Genomic DNA, 17076 nt, shown 5'->3' with positions numbered 1-17076 from the left:
GTGGAGTGTGTTCATGTAATGTTTCCTGTTTAATTTGAGTTAAAAACTTTATATATCACCTTATCAATGATAGAACCAATATAAAAAATCTTTTTAATCAATATAATTTTTTTTTTCAATTCTAGAATCAATCTAAAATGTCTTTTTTAACCTATAAAACAAGTTTTTTCTGCACTAATATACTATTACAAGCTATAGAATATGTTAGTAAACTTAAATTAAGTTTTTTTTTTTTTAGTTTCAATGATTTAAAAGAATATAATCAATTCGAATACCTAAATCATTATTATACAAATAAAATTAAAATATTAATTGTTAAAAAGTTGAATGAGAATAACCAATATCCAACAATATTAGGCTTGAATAAATGCATTCAATCACGTAATGATAGATATTATACCAATGATGTCTAATGATATGTTGAAGAGAACAATTGCTCCCATTAAAAAAAAAGCGATAGAAATATAAACCAAAATATATTAACAAATGTGTGAATCTATTGTTCAAGTGAATAATAAGTTTTGTATAAAAAAGAGTTGGTTATTAGAACAACTCCAAAATTTCTTAGCCACAATGCTCACCCTAGTTGTTGTGAAGTTGTTCTACCTAAATAAATTGTAGGCTAAACACATTTGGATTACCACCTATTCCAACTTCTCATCTCAAGACAACTTATTCACAACATAACCTCTTTCGGATCACCAGAAAAATGGTCGGTGGAAAATTCGTTCCAAATTTTTTTAAAAACTTCATATTTTATTTTTAATTTAGATAACCATGTTTTCTACTGGTAAAATATTTTTTCATAAAAGATGTTTTATAAATATATGTTATACACTGCAAAAATAGTTTTTCTTAAATTTTTAGTTTTTTCTTTTCATATATTGAAAGAAAATATTTTTAAAATAAATGTTTTCTATTAATAAATAGATGTCGTCGCACTCGCCGAAAAGTTTGGATACAGACCTGACCATTATACTTAACTTCCATAGTTTGGACTGCAATTAAAGAAGTCCTCTCTCAGTTATAAGGTCATGTGCATTAAACCATATTCTCCACAAACACATCACCATCAATCACTTTGTTAGAATTTATTTATTTTTGTTAAAAAAAAATAAAGTCTATAAATATTAAATTGTATAATTTTATATCAAAATAATCTCAAATCTTTTATATAAAAAACTTACTCTTCAAAATTAGTCAAAATTTTCGTATTATAATTTTTTAATTTTTAATTTTTTTTAACTTAAAATAAATGTTTACGTATTAAATTAATATTATGTAACATGATATTAGTAATGTCACGTTCAGAATCAATGACACGTGTTAATACCATATAATAGTGTTTTAAGTTGATATCAAAATTTAATTAAATTTCTATATTTATTATTTTTTTCAATTCAATTTTACTTTTTTAAATGAAGTATTTTTCTCCATTTCTAAACGAAGACCAAATTAATTTTTTATATAAATATTATATTTATTTTTTATACCGATTATGTGGTTAATATAGCATACGACTTTTAAAATGAAAAGGTCTCTTGAGACGTTGGTCAAATGCCACAAAAGACATTTTTTTTTTATTCGTGTTTAACTGAAAATCAAAGTCTTTGTTTGCGTGGCTTGACGTGTGATACATAATATATTTTCTTTTATGATTATTGCATTTGGTTCTGATAAAGTGGAGTTTACAACTTATCATGCCAAATGAGTAATATTTTGTTGTCCTAGTCTTTACATGTCATTTTGGTTGTTGTTTTTTTTTTTTTAAACAACCTCTATTTTTGTTTATTTTTATCCAACAATAAAAACAATCACAAAACTATATAATTTAATATTAATAATAAATAATATTTAGATAAAATCAAGTAAAATAACTCGACAATATAACAATTATGTCATCCCATTAATAAAAAAATTAAACTATGAAAATTCAATTGAAAAAGGATTAATTATTTTTATACTTCTTTAATTTTTAATGAAAATTGAAATCACTCACTTCAAATTTTAATCCAATTTAGTCTCTCAACTTTAAAAATATGTAAATTTAGTTAGTTTAACTAAAATTTGTTAAATTTATTTTATGTTTTAAATGCATTTCATGATAATATATCATCTGAGATGTTTATGTCAATTTGACACATTTATGTTTCAATGTTCATTGTAAACTCTTTCTTATAACATTTGTATTGTTTATATAATTTGACGTATTTTTACTTCAATATTAATTAAAAAATGTATTTAAAATGTCAAATAAATTTAATAAATTTTGATTAAAATGATTAAATTCTTGAATTTTTAAAATTAGAAAACTAAATTAAGTCGAAGTTTAAAAGAACATAACGAATTCTATTTTTTACCAAAAATTATTGGACCAAAACTATATTTAATAATTTTTTTAATACTCAAAAGATACAAAATTTAAGAAAAACGAAATTAAAAAAAAATCAAATTTATCATAAACTTCAAACTTAATTAAGCATTTTCGATATGCAATTAGGTAAGGAGGTGTACGTGATCGAAGTTAGGAATTAGGAAGGTTAGGGACTGCAATCATGTGCGAACATATTCGGCAGCTTATCTGTGATCATACCTAATTTTTCTATGATTCCAGTTCTTTTATGAAATGTAATAAATTTTGTACATTTTTTTCTTCTTCTTTTAAATACAAGTCTTGCTGTTTGTGACCGTTTTATTAGATTGATATCCTAATTTTTTTTTGGTCTTTTTTATAAGGAAGGTTTAATTGGATTTGGATATATGAAATCTTGGTCTAATAAAACATAAGTTAATTTGAATTAGGAAGATTTGTAATATGGTAAGATCATATTTGAACTAAAGGCCATAAATTTGCATGGATTAATCATAGCTAATGTAGAAAATAATCGGCTTTAGATAACAACACTACAAAGTACAAATTATCCACATCTTTTATCCGCAAAATATAACGTAAATTATATAATATTTTACGTCTGTTCTCATGTTGAATTTATTTTCTTAAAATTAAAATAAAAAAAAAACTTAAAGAGAAAAGATCTCTGTCTTGCTGGTTTGTATCATTTAAAGGATTCTATTTTCTATTTTATACATGTACAACGTCATCAAAATAATTTTATTTTAAAATCTAGAATAGTTTAAAATAAATCAGCTAAAATAGTGAAAAATATTATAGTGATAGAAATCTAACTATAAATTACAGTGCAATTTTAATTAAAAATAATTTAACTCTAAGAAAATAAAGAGGACTTATATATGTTGACACACTCAAGTGGCAATTCCTTTTTTAAAAATTAACCTTTTACTTTTAATAAATATTGAAAAAGATGAAATTACAGTGTAAAGAAAATACGTATCAAAGTAACATTTCTGGAAAATAAAATGACAAAAAAAAACATTTATTTAATTTTTTAAATAATAAAATGCAAATAATTCCCAGTACCATGCATATAAATAAGCATTGTAACTGAATAACAACCCCAGCCCAAGCTTCTCTTCTCTTGCTCCTTCCATCTCCCTTCGACCTTTCACACGCTCAAACAAACACCTTTGCCTGCCACCAACCAAAATGGAAGAACAACAATCTACACAACACCAAAACCATGACTTCATTTTCCGTTCCAAACTGCCCGACATTTACATTCCCACGCACCTCCCTCTCCACACTTACATCTTCCAAAACATCTCCCAATTCAACAACCGACCCTGCCTCATCAACGCCGCCACCGGAGAATGCTTCACCTATGCCGAAGTCCAACTCACCGCTCGCAGAGTCGCCGCCGGCCTCAACAAACTCGGCATCCAGCGCGGCGACGTCATCTTCCTTCTCCTCCGGAACTGCCCCCAGTTCGTCTTCGCATTCCTGGGCTCCTCCTTCTGCGGCGCCATGATCACCACCGCTAACCCCTTCTACACTCCGGCGGAGGTGGCCAAGCAAGCCGCGGCCTCCAACGCCAAACTCATCATAACGCAGGCGTCCTACGTGGATAAAGTGAAGGATTTCGCGAGGGAAAACGACGTCAGAGTGATGTGCGTTGACGCGGCGCCGGAAGGTTACCTTCACTTCTCGGAGTTGACGGAGGCAAACGAGAAAGACATTCCCGGCGTTAAAATATCCCCGGACGATGTGGTTGCGCTGCCGTATTCTTCAGGAACGACGGGGAATCCGAAGGGAGTGATGCTAACGCACAAGGGGATGGTTACGAGCGTGGCGCAACAAGTGGACGGAGAGAACCCTAATCTGTATATACGCAGCGAGGACGTGGTGTTGTGCGTGCTTCCACTTTTCCATATTTATGCTCTGAACAGTGTTTTGCTCTGTTCTCTTCGAGTTGGGGCTACCGTTTTGATAATGGCCGAATTTGATATTGTTAAGTTGATAGAGTTAGTTGAGAAACAGAGGGTAAGCGTGGCGGCTTTTGTGCCGCCCATCGTATTGGCGATTGCGAAGAGTCGAGATTTGCAGCGATACGACCTGTCGTCGATTCGAATGATTATCTGTGGTGCAGCACCCGTGGGAGAGGAACTTGAGAATTGTATGAGGGCGAAACTACCCAACGCTATATTTGGTCAGGTACTTATGAGTTATATTATTATGAATTATGGTTTTATGATGGACTGATCTTGATAATACACGCATGCAGGGTTACGGGATGACAGAAGCGTTAGCTATTTCATACTGCTTATCCTTTGCGAAGGAAGCAGTGGAAATGAAATCAGGTTCGAGCGGGAGCGTGGTAAGAAACGCGGAGATGAAGATCGTTCACCCTCAAACTGGTGCTTCGCTCCGTAGGAACAAAGCAGGTGAGATTTGCATCAGAGGCAACCAGATCATGAAAGGTAAACATTTCTTCTCTTTCCTTAATCACCACTTTAAACTAAGTAACTTATATATAATTAGATTCAAATTTTATAGGTGTTATATATAAATTATTTTTCAATTATTGGTGTTGTATGTAAACTATTTTTCTTGATAAGCTCAACATGTTTCAGATTATACATTGTGTATTTTTAAAATATCAAAATCAGTTATTTAAACACAGAATAAAAAAATAAATCTATAAGAAAATCCCCTCAAATAACATTAGACTATGTCTTATCAAAAGTATTTTTTTAACGATTTTTTTACAATAATAATCTAGTAGCTTAGAATTCATCTATTTTAAATATATAAACTAATAAAATAATAATACATAACTTATGGTCCAACGAAACGTGAGGAAAAGATTCACAACATTATGTTTCCACATTTTTTTAATAATATAGAAAAAAAATGAAAATTTAAAATTTTAATTACTTTTACCAATATCATCGCGTCTTGTAAATGTCTACATATAGGATTTTTCTTTTCAGTATTTAATTTATACAACGATAGCAATTAGAGTTCTAAAGTTTTATCCTTTTTGTTGTCTAAATTCACAGTATATTGTTCTACAATGAAAACTTAAATGATCATGTAATTTTGATTGAAATTAAAAGATATGAAAATTTTAGATACTTCATATAATAAATGCTTCTAATATGAAATTAATTAAAAACATACAAATGTACAAACGACCAAAAAAAAGTTAAATATTTTCTTTTTCATATAGAAAAAAATTAATAATGACGATGCAAAATAATAAGTACTTGACAAAAATTCAATGGAAAAATTTAAAATTTTTGGATATTTGATATAATAAAAAATTTCAATTAATTGAAAACAATTAAATTTATGAAGAATTTGAAATCAAATCAAGTTTATTATTTATATAATAATTTTAAATAATAAATATTTCTATTATACAATTTCAATTAATTTATACAATAAAAGTATTATACATAACAAATGTTTCTTATCTAATGTATACATTTATAGTTTATTTTTATCTTTGATTATATTTTAAAATTAAAAGGTAAAAGAAAAATTTAAGTATTGAAAGTTACTACACATATTTTTTTCATTTAAGTATAAAGTTGGTTTGGTAGTAAAGATGAAAGAGTGACTAATGATGATAGATTATGATTGATTCAATAATCAATTTAATGTAAACAACTAAGATCATAACTACACCTATTTTTATTACATTATAAAGTCACTTACATATTACAACCGTATAACCACTTACTATTTAATTTTATTTTTATAAAAAATGTACAAAGAGACACGAGATGTATTTTTTCTAATTCTATTTGGTAACAAATATATATAATATAAAAACAATAATTTTAAAGATTAATAAGGTAATTCAAAATTAAAATAGAAAGTATAACATAGAAAAAAGTTTTCAACATAGAATTTAAATATCATTCTACTCTTAGTTGCCCGCACTATATTTAAAATAAATACTTACAAACAAATAGTTAAATTAATTTATGTCTATTTAAAGTAGCCTTTCAAAACATTTTTTTTAAACTATTCTTCTTTCAACTTTAATTCGAAGAGTTATAATAATATTTTTTTTTCTTTCACTTTTCTCCAATATTGAATTCATGGTTTTATCCATTTTCATTCTTTGTAAAAAAAATAAATTAATTCCATAAAATTGAAATAGTCAATTATATAGACTGTAACATATAGTAAACTTATATTTTAAAATAAAAAAAATGTTAAAACTATATTGACTGCATTATAAATTTATGCACAACTACATTGGAGCTACTTATAAACACAGATTTCAAAAATCATTAAAAACTCTTTAATTATTATACTTCAACAATTAATTATGTTAGACCGAGTACACACTCACACTTGCCACAAACTCCACCTTTTAATGTTTTGTTGACTACTTAGTTCAAAGCTAGTTTCTTTATTTCCTAAGCCACATTATGTATTGTTTAAATTGCTCCATTTAGTTCCTACCCTAATTTTTTTTTTGTATATTTGAAGAACAAACATAACTGTTAATTAATTTTTTTTCTTATCAGCAAGTGTTAATGGCATCAATAGTTAGAACTTAAGGATTCTTGAAGTGGAAATTTAATTAAGGGAAGCAAAGTGCTAAAATATTTTTTAATTGGTCTGATATTTATTTTGTCTAATATATATTTTGTATTTTTTTTATTAAGATTTCCATATCTAACAACTGAATAATGAAATTCAAGTTGTGTTAATCATGTATTAAATCATTTTCTCTAATTTTTATCTTTAATTAGTGATAAATACTCCGATTTCTTAAAAGCAAACGAAATAGGTTTTTCAGAATATTATTCTAGTGCGAATATGATAAGCAAAAACATTAGTGTAATGTGGATTATAAACTAAATTTGAAACTAATGCTCGAATTACGTTATCTCCTCCATTTTTGAATTATAAAAGAAAAACATTGCATTAAATTTTGAAATCGTTTAACCCTATTTTAAATAATACCACTTTAAAATTGATATCATATAAGCTAATTACAAAAAAAAAAAACTATGCAGATGCAATTGTTTTACGAAAATGGGTTATTGTTTGTGATATTTGGTTAGGTTACCTAAACGACGAAGAGGCAACAAAAAATACAATAGATAAGGAGGGATGGTTGCATACGGGTGATATTGGGTACATGGATGATGATGATGAACTTTTCATCGTTGATCGATTGAAGGAATTGATCAAATACAAAGGATTCCAAGTGGCTCCAGCGGAGTTGGAAGCCATTCTAATTGCTCACCCCAATATTTCAGATGCTGCCATTGTGGCGTAAGTTCTTTATTTATTATTATATAAATTATTTTCATCACATTTTCTTACAACAGAATTTTTAATTATTTTTTTATTTCAGCATGAAGGATGAAGTTGCAGGAGAAGTTCCAGTGGCGTTTGTTGTAAGATCAAAAGGTTCTCATATATCTGAGCAAGAAATCAAGCAATACATCTCAAACCAGGTAATTATAAGTAATGTTTTATTGAAGAGATAAATGAAAACTAATAAATACAAAGATTTTGAAATTAAGTAGTTCAAAATCACTTATGGATTTTTAAAAATATTTAACTGTTAATATTTTGCAAAAATTCTTGTGATTCTATCATAGGATATTTTCTATTTCTCAAAATACAGATGATAAAATAATGAAACAAGGCAATTTACTCTGATCGGATTAAGGGTATAGTCATTTCATGTTATTGATCTACCACCAAAATTCATTATTGGATGAGTTAAGAATACTTTTATGAATTAAAATATAACATTTCATCAAGAGATATAATTAAATTTTTATTTATTAGCATAAATAACGTCAAAGAATGGAATGACCTTTTTTTTTTCGTGTTTGTTTGAATAGTCTGAAAGAAAGAATAATACAAAGACAGAAAATAAATTTGAACATTTTTTAATTGGATATTGTTAAATTTTTATTTATATTTATGAATAATTAAAATTTTTATATTTTTTAATTAATTTTTTAATTTGGCATCATTTTATTTTATCACGATTAAAAGTTTTTGTTACTAATATAAAATAATAAATATTTTTTACGATTTTAATTTAAAACATATTACGTAACGAAATTGTTTTTTCTCCTTGAGATCATGTAAAATTTTCTTTTAGAGGAACATCAATCGTACAGTAAGATGATAAAGTAAAATAATAGAAAACAAATTCAATTAAAAAATATAAATTTTTAATACTCAATATACTGTAGGAAAGATATTTAATTGGAAATTTTAAAATTTACAAAAAGTCATATAACTTAATTAAAACTAAAAAAGTACAAATAACAAAAAAAAGTAAATATAACGAACTAAAAGATGCATTTTATAGAACAAATTAGAATAGTAACTATTAGTTACTAATTAATAATTTTGATTATAATTAAATTTTAATTTAGTAAAATTTGTTTGATTTTATTTCAATTTTAAACATTTACCTTTTAAATAAATTATTACAAGTATACTTTATTTCCTAAAGTAAGTTGAAAAAAAGATAAAGTCTGAATATATTAAAAAAACAACACAAATGTTTACACTAGTTTAAATCTTTAACTGTAGAGTAAGAAAAAAATATATATGCAAAATAATTTTACACTGATTATTTTTCTACTTTCTACACTGATTATTCATTGTTTATATAATATATATTATATGCATTTTCCTTTGTGGCAGGTTGTGTTTTATAAAAGAATCAGCAAGGTTTTCTTTGTGGGCTCCATTCCAAAGTCTGCCTCTGGAAAGATCTTGCGAAGAAAAATCACGGCAAGGCTTTGAGGCCAACCCTTCTCAAAATGAATTCATATCATACGAATAAGTTTTTCCTTCATATTAAATAAAGATGTAAGGGGTGAAAATAGCAAGAAAAGGTGGGGAGAATAGCCACCCCAATCCTATAACTATTGGGCTTACGTTTTAACCACAGCCCATATTGAATCCAATAGAATCTTGTATGTGACGTAAAAAGTGACGTTAATGTGACAATGAGATTGACCTGGACCATCCAAAGTGGTGGTGGTAGGTGGATGTGGAAATTCATTGTCTCTATTTGATTTTGTGTATTTCGTTCATATCAAAGCCAAAAGTTTTTTGATTAACTACATTTCCCTGTTTTATGGACAAAAAAAAACTTGAATATTGCAACAACAGGCAAAAAGTTTGGTGAGATAGGGATAGAAAAAAGGGATGATGCTATTTTTATAATAAAAATCTGTCACAATATATGTTATAGTAGAAAGATAAATTAAATACTGCAGCAAAAAAATGTAATGGGTTAGATAAAATAAATAAATATTTTTCAGTCATCGTATTTAATTTAATTACTCTCTTTTATTCTGATATCATAAAGTTTTGTAAAGAGTTTCCTTATAAGAAAATTATTTAAGAAAAAGCAACCAATATAAGGATTTTACAAAAAGGTATGAAGAGTTGTATTGCACAAAAGACGTAAGGTAGGGATATGTTAATAACATTATTCCTTGTTTCTATTTTTGTTTCATTCATTAATTGTTTCCTCATAAACAAAATTCCGACCACTCAAAAATAATTAAAAATAATAAAATATAAATGTCGGCAAATAAAATTAAAAAACATTTATCTCATGTAACAAAGCAATTATAAAAGTGATATAACAAATCTTAAGATAGAATAATCATGACTAAAAGAATAGACAATAATAACATGAAACAAAAAACAAAGTTAAATATGTAAGAAGTTTAACTTTAACAAAATATATTATGTCCAACAAAATATAAATTAAGACAAGAAATAACATGCTCAATACTCTAATTAAAAAGGTCATGTCTCTTCGTTAAAACAATTTTAAGTTACAATTCAAATTTGTCTATTTGGGAAAAATATTTTATTTATTAATCGAAAATTGAAATAACATTTATTATCTTTATAGTCATGTCTTGTACACGCTGACATATCATAAAATTGAAAGAAACAAATCCAAGTCGTATTAGAACAAACCGTTGGATTTTGTTAAATAGCATTAAATTACACAGTATGGAAATCACACAATAAATAAAGAATAATAAATTACAATAACATATACTTTGTACTTTTTGAGAATTACTTAATAACACCCTTATCTTATTTCAACCTTTCGTAATGGACGAAAGTTACAAGATTTTTAATGTAAAACATAAAACACTCATGATGTGTGAGAAAAACACAAGTATAAAATATTCTGTAGATAGAGTATAAAATGAATATACATGCTCAACAGGAAAAACAAAAAAAAAAAGTCATTATCTTTTCTCTTTCTACCTAAATTAGAATTTAATTATAATAATATTTTAAAAAATATACTTTGACAGAAATAATATTTTTATTTGACACTATTTTTACTTTTTTTTTTAAAATATAAAACTTTATAACGAGTATTTTACTTTTATATCTTATTTAAAATTAATATAAAACATAGGAAATAGTAGTCTTATTTGGTCCGAGTGTTTTTACCTAAACAACGAAGACAAAGACTTCCAATTATATACGTGTGAAGTTGCTGTCGCTGTCTCAACAACTCTTGATTTAACCCACAAGCTTCTCACACACATATATGAATACATGCGACCCTCACTTTGAAGCAAACTCGCAAATCTTCCTATGCCACCAACAGCAACAATGGAACCTTCTCCACAAGAATTCATCTTCAGATCCCCACTTCCCGATATTCCCATTCCCACGCACCTTCCACTACACTCTTACTGCTTCCAAAACCTCTCCCAATTCCAACACCGAACATGCCTTATCGACGGCGACACCGGCGAAACACTCACCTACGCCGAAGTCGACCTCGCCGCCCGCCGCATCGCCGCCGGCCTCCACAACATCGGCATCCGCCAGGGTGACGTCGTCATGCTCGTCCTGCGCAACTGCCCCCAATTCGCCCTTGCCTTCCTCGGCGCCTCCCACCGCGGCGCCGTAATCACCACTGCCAACCCCTTCTACACTCCGCTGGAGCTGGCCAAGCAAGCCACCGCCACCAAAACCAGGCTCGTCATAACGCAATCCGCGTACGTGGACAAAATCAAGAGCTTCGCCGACAGCACTGACATCACGGTCATGTGCATCGACACATGTCCCCCCGAGAACGACGGCGTCTTGCATTTCTCCACGCTAACTAACGCCGACGAAACGGAAGCCCCCGCCGTTAAGATTAGCCCTGACGACCTCGTCGCGCTTCCGTTTTCTTCTGGTACTTCGGGGCTCCCCAAGGGCGTTATGTTGTCGCATAAAAACTTGGTCACCACTATCGCGCAGTTAGTTGACGGCGAAAACGCGCACCAGTACACTCACAGCGAGGATGTGCTCCTCTGCGTGCTGCCTATGTTTCATATCTATGCTCTCAATTCAATTTTACTCACCGGGATTCGATCCGGTGCCGCCGTTCTCATTGTGCAGAAGTTTGAGATGACGACTCTGTTGGAGCTGATCCAGAAGTACAGGGTAACGGTTGCGTCGTTTGTGCCACCCATCGTTTTGGCGTTGGTTAAGAGCGGAGAGGCCCACCGGTACGACCTCTCGTCCGTTCGAGCCGTCGTCACCGGCGCCGCACCCTTGGGAAAGGAACTACAAGAAGCTGTGGAATCAAGGCTACCACACGCCACTTTTGGACAGGTTTCATTTTCATTACAAAAATAATAAATACAACTTCAATCAACACCCAAATTAAAATTAAAACGTTTTCCTGATTTTCTTCACTCACTACAAAAAACAAATTCGTTGACAACAAGGAAGATTTTAGTGACGTAAGGGACTGAAACGGTGGCACTTTCTTCAATCGCTTCTTTTATTATGGCAGTAACTGCAAAATACTTTAATTTCTCTCCATCGATTTCTGATTTCTTTTTACCATAAATATTTATTAAAATGTTATATTTTAATACATACAATTTTTTTATACATAAAAAACTATTTTTTTATGATGGTTTTACCTTTATAAATTAATATAAATATATATACCCTATTGTTTTGGATAACAAATACACGCGTGCGAATCTCATAAATAAATCTTACAAAATATCACCATTACACTCGAAAAGATATTCTTTGTGCAAAGCGTTATTTAAGCTGTAGTTTAATCGTTCTAGCTTTTTAAAAAATAATTTTTTCTTTACATGTTTTATGAAAAATAATTTTTATTTATTTCATTCTTGTAAACAATATTTTATTTATAAGTACAAAATATATAATTTTTTTGAAACAATTAAAGCTTGGTCAAAAGCAGTAAAAGCATTGAAAGAAACCGATTATTAATTTAGCACATCCGTTGACGTGAAATATTGATAGTGGTAAACTGAGTTTGTGATTCAAAAGATCGGGTTTGATTACTCGCACGCGTAGATATATGAAAAGCAAAATACTACTTTAAGCTTTTTAATGAACATAGAAAGTTATGAGCGGCGTGTTGTCTTAATGGTCGTACCGTATTATTATTATTCTTATTGTGGCTTTATTTGAAAGTGGAAATTAAAGTAAAATGAAATAGTTATGATTTTTGACGCACAGGGGTATGGGATGACAGAAGCAGGACCACTTGCGATTAGCATGGCATTTGCAAAAGAACCCTCAAAGATAAAACCTGGTGCATGCGGAACCGTTGTCAGAAACGCTGAGATGAAAATCGTCGACACAGAAACTGGTGTTTCCCTTCCCAGAAACGAAACCGGTGAAATTTGCATAAGAGGCACGAAGGTTATGAAAGGTATTACTGCATATACTTATTTATAAACACTGTCATATAAACAGAGCATGAACAAAACAAATTTTTACTCATGTGAAACTTTCCAACAACTAGTCTGAATAGAAAACAGAGAAAGACTTTCCAACAATTAGTCGTAATAGTCGTTGACTCTCTTCTTCGATACCGATTAGGTTTAAACAAAAAAGCTTTCCATGCCAGTTGGTAAGAATGGCTAAAGATTTGGGTGTAAATTTGAATCTCTCTAATGCTAAATATATTATTTTTTCTTTTCCTTTTTTACAAAAAAGTACTGTAAGTGGGGTGGTTGAGTTGGGTGGAAGAAAAGATTGGGTGACCAAATTGAATGCCATGAGCACCATGATTATCATATTTATATGGCCACACAATTTCAAAGTGGGAAACTCCACACGAGTTCAACGTCTCACGTAAAAATAGCTTTATCAGCTACCAAACCCTGACAATTATTTTAGATAGCTTAATTATTAATTTATTATATATAATTTGTAACTCTGACAGTGACACCATATTCTTGTTCTTCCACTCCGTTCATATGTATTCACGTGCCCACTCACTCTCTTGCATGCTAGTTTTTTCAACAGTTTAATTTTTCGTTCAAACATTTTTCCACTCCCTGTTTTCCTATTTCGTCTTGTTTACTCTGTTATAGGCACAACGTATTTTGGTACAAGTAAATTAATTTCCGTATATGAATTTGTCTTTAAGCTAGTAAATTGTGTGTGCATTTAAGAGGTTTTGAAAATTAAGTAATCTCTAAATATGTTTTACTATAAATTTTTATTTAATTTCCTTTGCGTGCTCAGAAAAACTCTGCTAAGGTACTTACAATATGTTTTTGCTTGTTGCCGAGTTTTCGGTTAAACAAGTTATCTATTTTAAGATTGTAGTTTTATAATATTACATAGACTTAAAAATTCTAACTTGTTTTTTACTGTAAAAATAATTAATCTTTGTTACTTATATTTAAACAATCATGTAAAAAACTCTATCAATATTTTGGAAGGCGTTAAGGAATTTCAGCTAACAAGTTGAAATGGAAAGTGACGGCAATAATGTGTGGAAGTCCACATCTTCACCTACTCCATTTACCAGATTTTCCCACTGAGACGAAATTACAAGGTCCAACTGGTCACAGTTACTTTTCAACAGTCACAATTATTTTAATCACGTAGGACGTGTAATCCACTTATTATGCTCCACACCATACATAAACTTTGGCATGAAAATAGATAGTTTGAGGTAGGTGATCGACATCCATTTGTTTATTATTCAACTAAATATAAGGTTGTAATTGAGAATGAGAAAAGTCTATATTAGAAAAATAGCTTGTTTTTTCTTAGCATGTTGAATTTGTGGTTGGTAGGATATCTAAACGACCCAGAGGCCACAGAGAGAACCATAGACAAAGATGGATGGCTCCACACAGGAGATATTGGTTACATCGACGATGATGACGAAATCTTCATTGTTGATAGGTTAAAGGAATTGATCAAATACAAAGGCTTCCAAGTACCTCCCGCTGAGCTCGAAGCATTGTTAATTGCTCACCCAGACATCTCTGAAGCTGCCGTTGTACCGTAAGTTCGTTACGACCAAATTATAATATATATATATAAATAAGGTGGTATTTGTAACTAATATGAAGGGGTGTTGGTTTCAGCATGAAAGATGAAGCTGCGGGAGAAATTCCTGTTGCATTTGTGGTAAGATCAAAAGGTTCTGAGATCAGTGAAGATGAGATAAAGAAATACATTTCACAACAGGTTCTCTTACCGAACATGTGAATGAAGTATTTAAGTGAGTTATATTTTTGTGGTTATAATAAGAATGTTTTTGTGGCAGGTGGTGTTTTACAAGAGAATTGGTAGGGTTTTCTTCACCGACTCTATTCCTAAAGCAGCCTCAGGCAAAATTCTGAGGAAGGTACTAAGTGCAAGAGTTAACGAAGGTGTGTTGGTGGCCAATTAGGTCCTTGTGACACACCATAACTCTTTTTTTTTTTTTTTTGATTTTTACATCTCGTTTTCAACACGTGTTGAATATAATTGTTTGTGCTGTATAAGTTTATTCATGTACTGTAACGTATGGTGTTGTATGCATGTTGTATATATACTGGAGACCAGACTCTGAATTACAACATGATCAAATCAAAAGTCACCAAACGATTGATCATTGCGGACCTGTGTTAGATGTTTTATAATTTGAATTGAACTTGGAATAGTTAAATGTATGAAGACTTAATTAACATATAATCATGAATTCATAAAGTTATCGAGAGTAATAATGACAGAAAGTACCGTAACATTAAAAAATAGGACAATGATATTTTAACACCATTTTTTTTTACACTATTTTGACACTGCACACGTGTCAAAATGTGATTGGACGATTTCAAATTAAAAAAGTTGAGGCATGGGTATATTTGGAAGAGAAAAACAAAGTTTGTTTTTTAATTTGAAATCGTCCAACCACATTTTGACACGTGTGCAGTGTCAAAATGGTGTCAAAAAATGGTGTTAAAATTTTATTTTCCTAAAAAATAAACGATCGACAAACTAATTTTCAACATTAAAATAGTTATCAAAAGGCAGCAGTCCAAAGAGCAGAAGAACAAACAGAAAAAGGGCTGAACATACACAGAAATAAAAAGTTTTCTATGATGGAAGCTTGAAATTAACCAACTGATTTTTAGATTCTTGGACAATTTTTTATTTCCTATTCTTTATATATATATATATATATATATAGTTATTTATATTATTATACATTACAGTTATGACTATGTAAATTATTATTTATTTCACATATTGACCTTTTAATCTAACGTCTATTTAAATTAGAATTATGAAAACGTTGTAAAAGACAGTATCCATTGTACAATTATGCAATATATGGTGGTGATTGATACTTTATGTATGTGGTTGATATGAACTCTACGATATTATAACTTTATTTGATATAATAATGTTTTTTGTTTTGTTTTTTTGTGTGTATTTACGATTATTCTGAACCCAGTAATTATTGTCCTTTGGAGGAATGCGAAAATAACTTTACGGTATATGATTATTGACTCAATTATAGATCATAAAAGGGGTTGTTCCCTCCAACCCCACACCTTCTCCCTCCATCTCCTCATCTCTCTCCAATTTTTTTTGTCAATTACAAAATTAGCCTCTCTCTCTATTTTTTTTTTCTTACTTTTAACTCGCGTGACCCCACTTTTAACTCTCCTAAATTTCACTTTATTTTTTCTCCAATTCTCATCCACTCTCACGTTGTCTCCGTATTTGTTACTTTTTCTCAATTTTTTTCCAATTATTTCCTAATTTTTTATCTGTCTACTATTCCCACAAGGGAAAACACTTTTCCATTTCTTCTCTGTTTTAGTTAATGCCAACCCTAGAAGCTCCAAGTTTCTTACGATTTTTCTTCTTACGGACCACCTAGTTTTGGGGGCGAGAACGTTCTATGTCTCGAGCAGAAGCATTGACCTTGCCGCAACGAGAATGTCCTGCATTTTTGAACAGAGGCAGGAACCTTGTAGAGACACGGCGGAGGTGTAGCTATGACAGAGTGATGATGCGGCAGAGTCGCGGCGACTGGGCAAAAACCTTGGCCGTCCTGATTCGTGACGTTAGGAGGAATTTTCTTTCTCCTTCTTTCTTTGATTTCGTTTGTGTTTTAGGGGTTTCTATTTTTGCATAAGGACGTGAGTTGGGCGCGTAGGCCAGATGAAAGGTCGAAACAAAACGGATATGAAGACAACGGATATGGTGAGAGTAGGGTGAGAATCCAAGAAGAAATAAAGTGAGATTTTGGAGAGTTGAAAGTGGGGACTTCGCAAGTTAAAAGTAAAAAAAAAAAAAAAACGGGGCTAGTTTTGTAATTAAAAAAAATTGGAGAGAGTTGAGGAGGTGGAGGGAGAATGTGTGGGGGTGTAGGGAACAACGCCCATCAT

At 30.3% G+C, this 17076-nt stretch overlaps 2 protein-coding genes across 2 annotated transcripts; both read left to right on the top strand.

Annotated features, from left to right (window-relative positions):
* Positions 1-3434: 3434 nt before the first annotated feature.
* On the top strand, positions 3435-9411 carry LOC106767575 (4-coumarate--CoA ligase 2-like). Its single transcript, XM_014652497.2, has 5 exons — positions 3435-4570; positions 4641-4836; positions 7447-7660; positions 7743-7845; positions 9062-9411. The coding sequence occupies exons 1-5, from the start codon at positions 3566-3568 to the stop codon at positions 9161-9163; spliced, it is 1620 nt and encodes a 539-aa protein (XP_014507983.1). The 5' UTR covers positions 3435-3565; the 3' UTR covers positions 9164-9411.
* A 1495-nt stretch (positions 9412-10906) lies between these two features.
* Positions 10907-15293, top strand: LOC106768751 (4-coumarate--CoA ligase 1-like). The gene is made up of 5 exons (XM_014654045.2): positions 10907-12013; positions 12905-13100; positions 14482-14695; positions 14779-14881; positions 14961-15293. The coding sequence occupies exons 1-5, from the start codon at positions 11000-11002 to the stop codon at positions 15084-15086; spliced, it is 1653 nt and encodes a 550-aa protein (XP_014509531.1). The 5' UTR covers positions 10907-10999; the 3' UTR covers positions 15087-15293.
* Positions 15294-17076: the final 1783 nt, after the last annotated feature.

The sequence above is a fragment of the Vigna radiata genome, chromosome 7 (genome assembly GCF_000741045.1).
Source record: "Vigna radiata var. radiata cultivar VC1973A chromosome 7, Vradiata_ver6, whole genome shotgun sequence".
Taxonomy (NCBI): Eukaryota; Viridiplantae; Streptophyta; class Magnoliopsida; order Fabales; family Fabaceae; genus Vigna; species Vigna radiata.
This window is presented reverse-complemented; position numbering and strand designations above follow the sequence as displayed.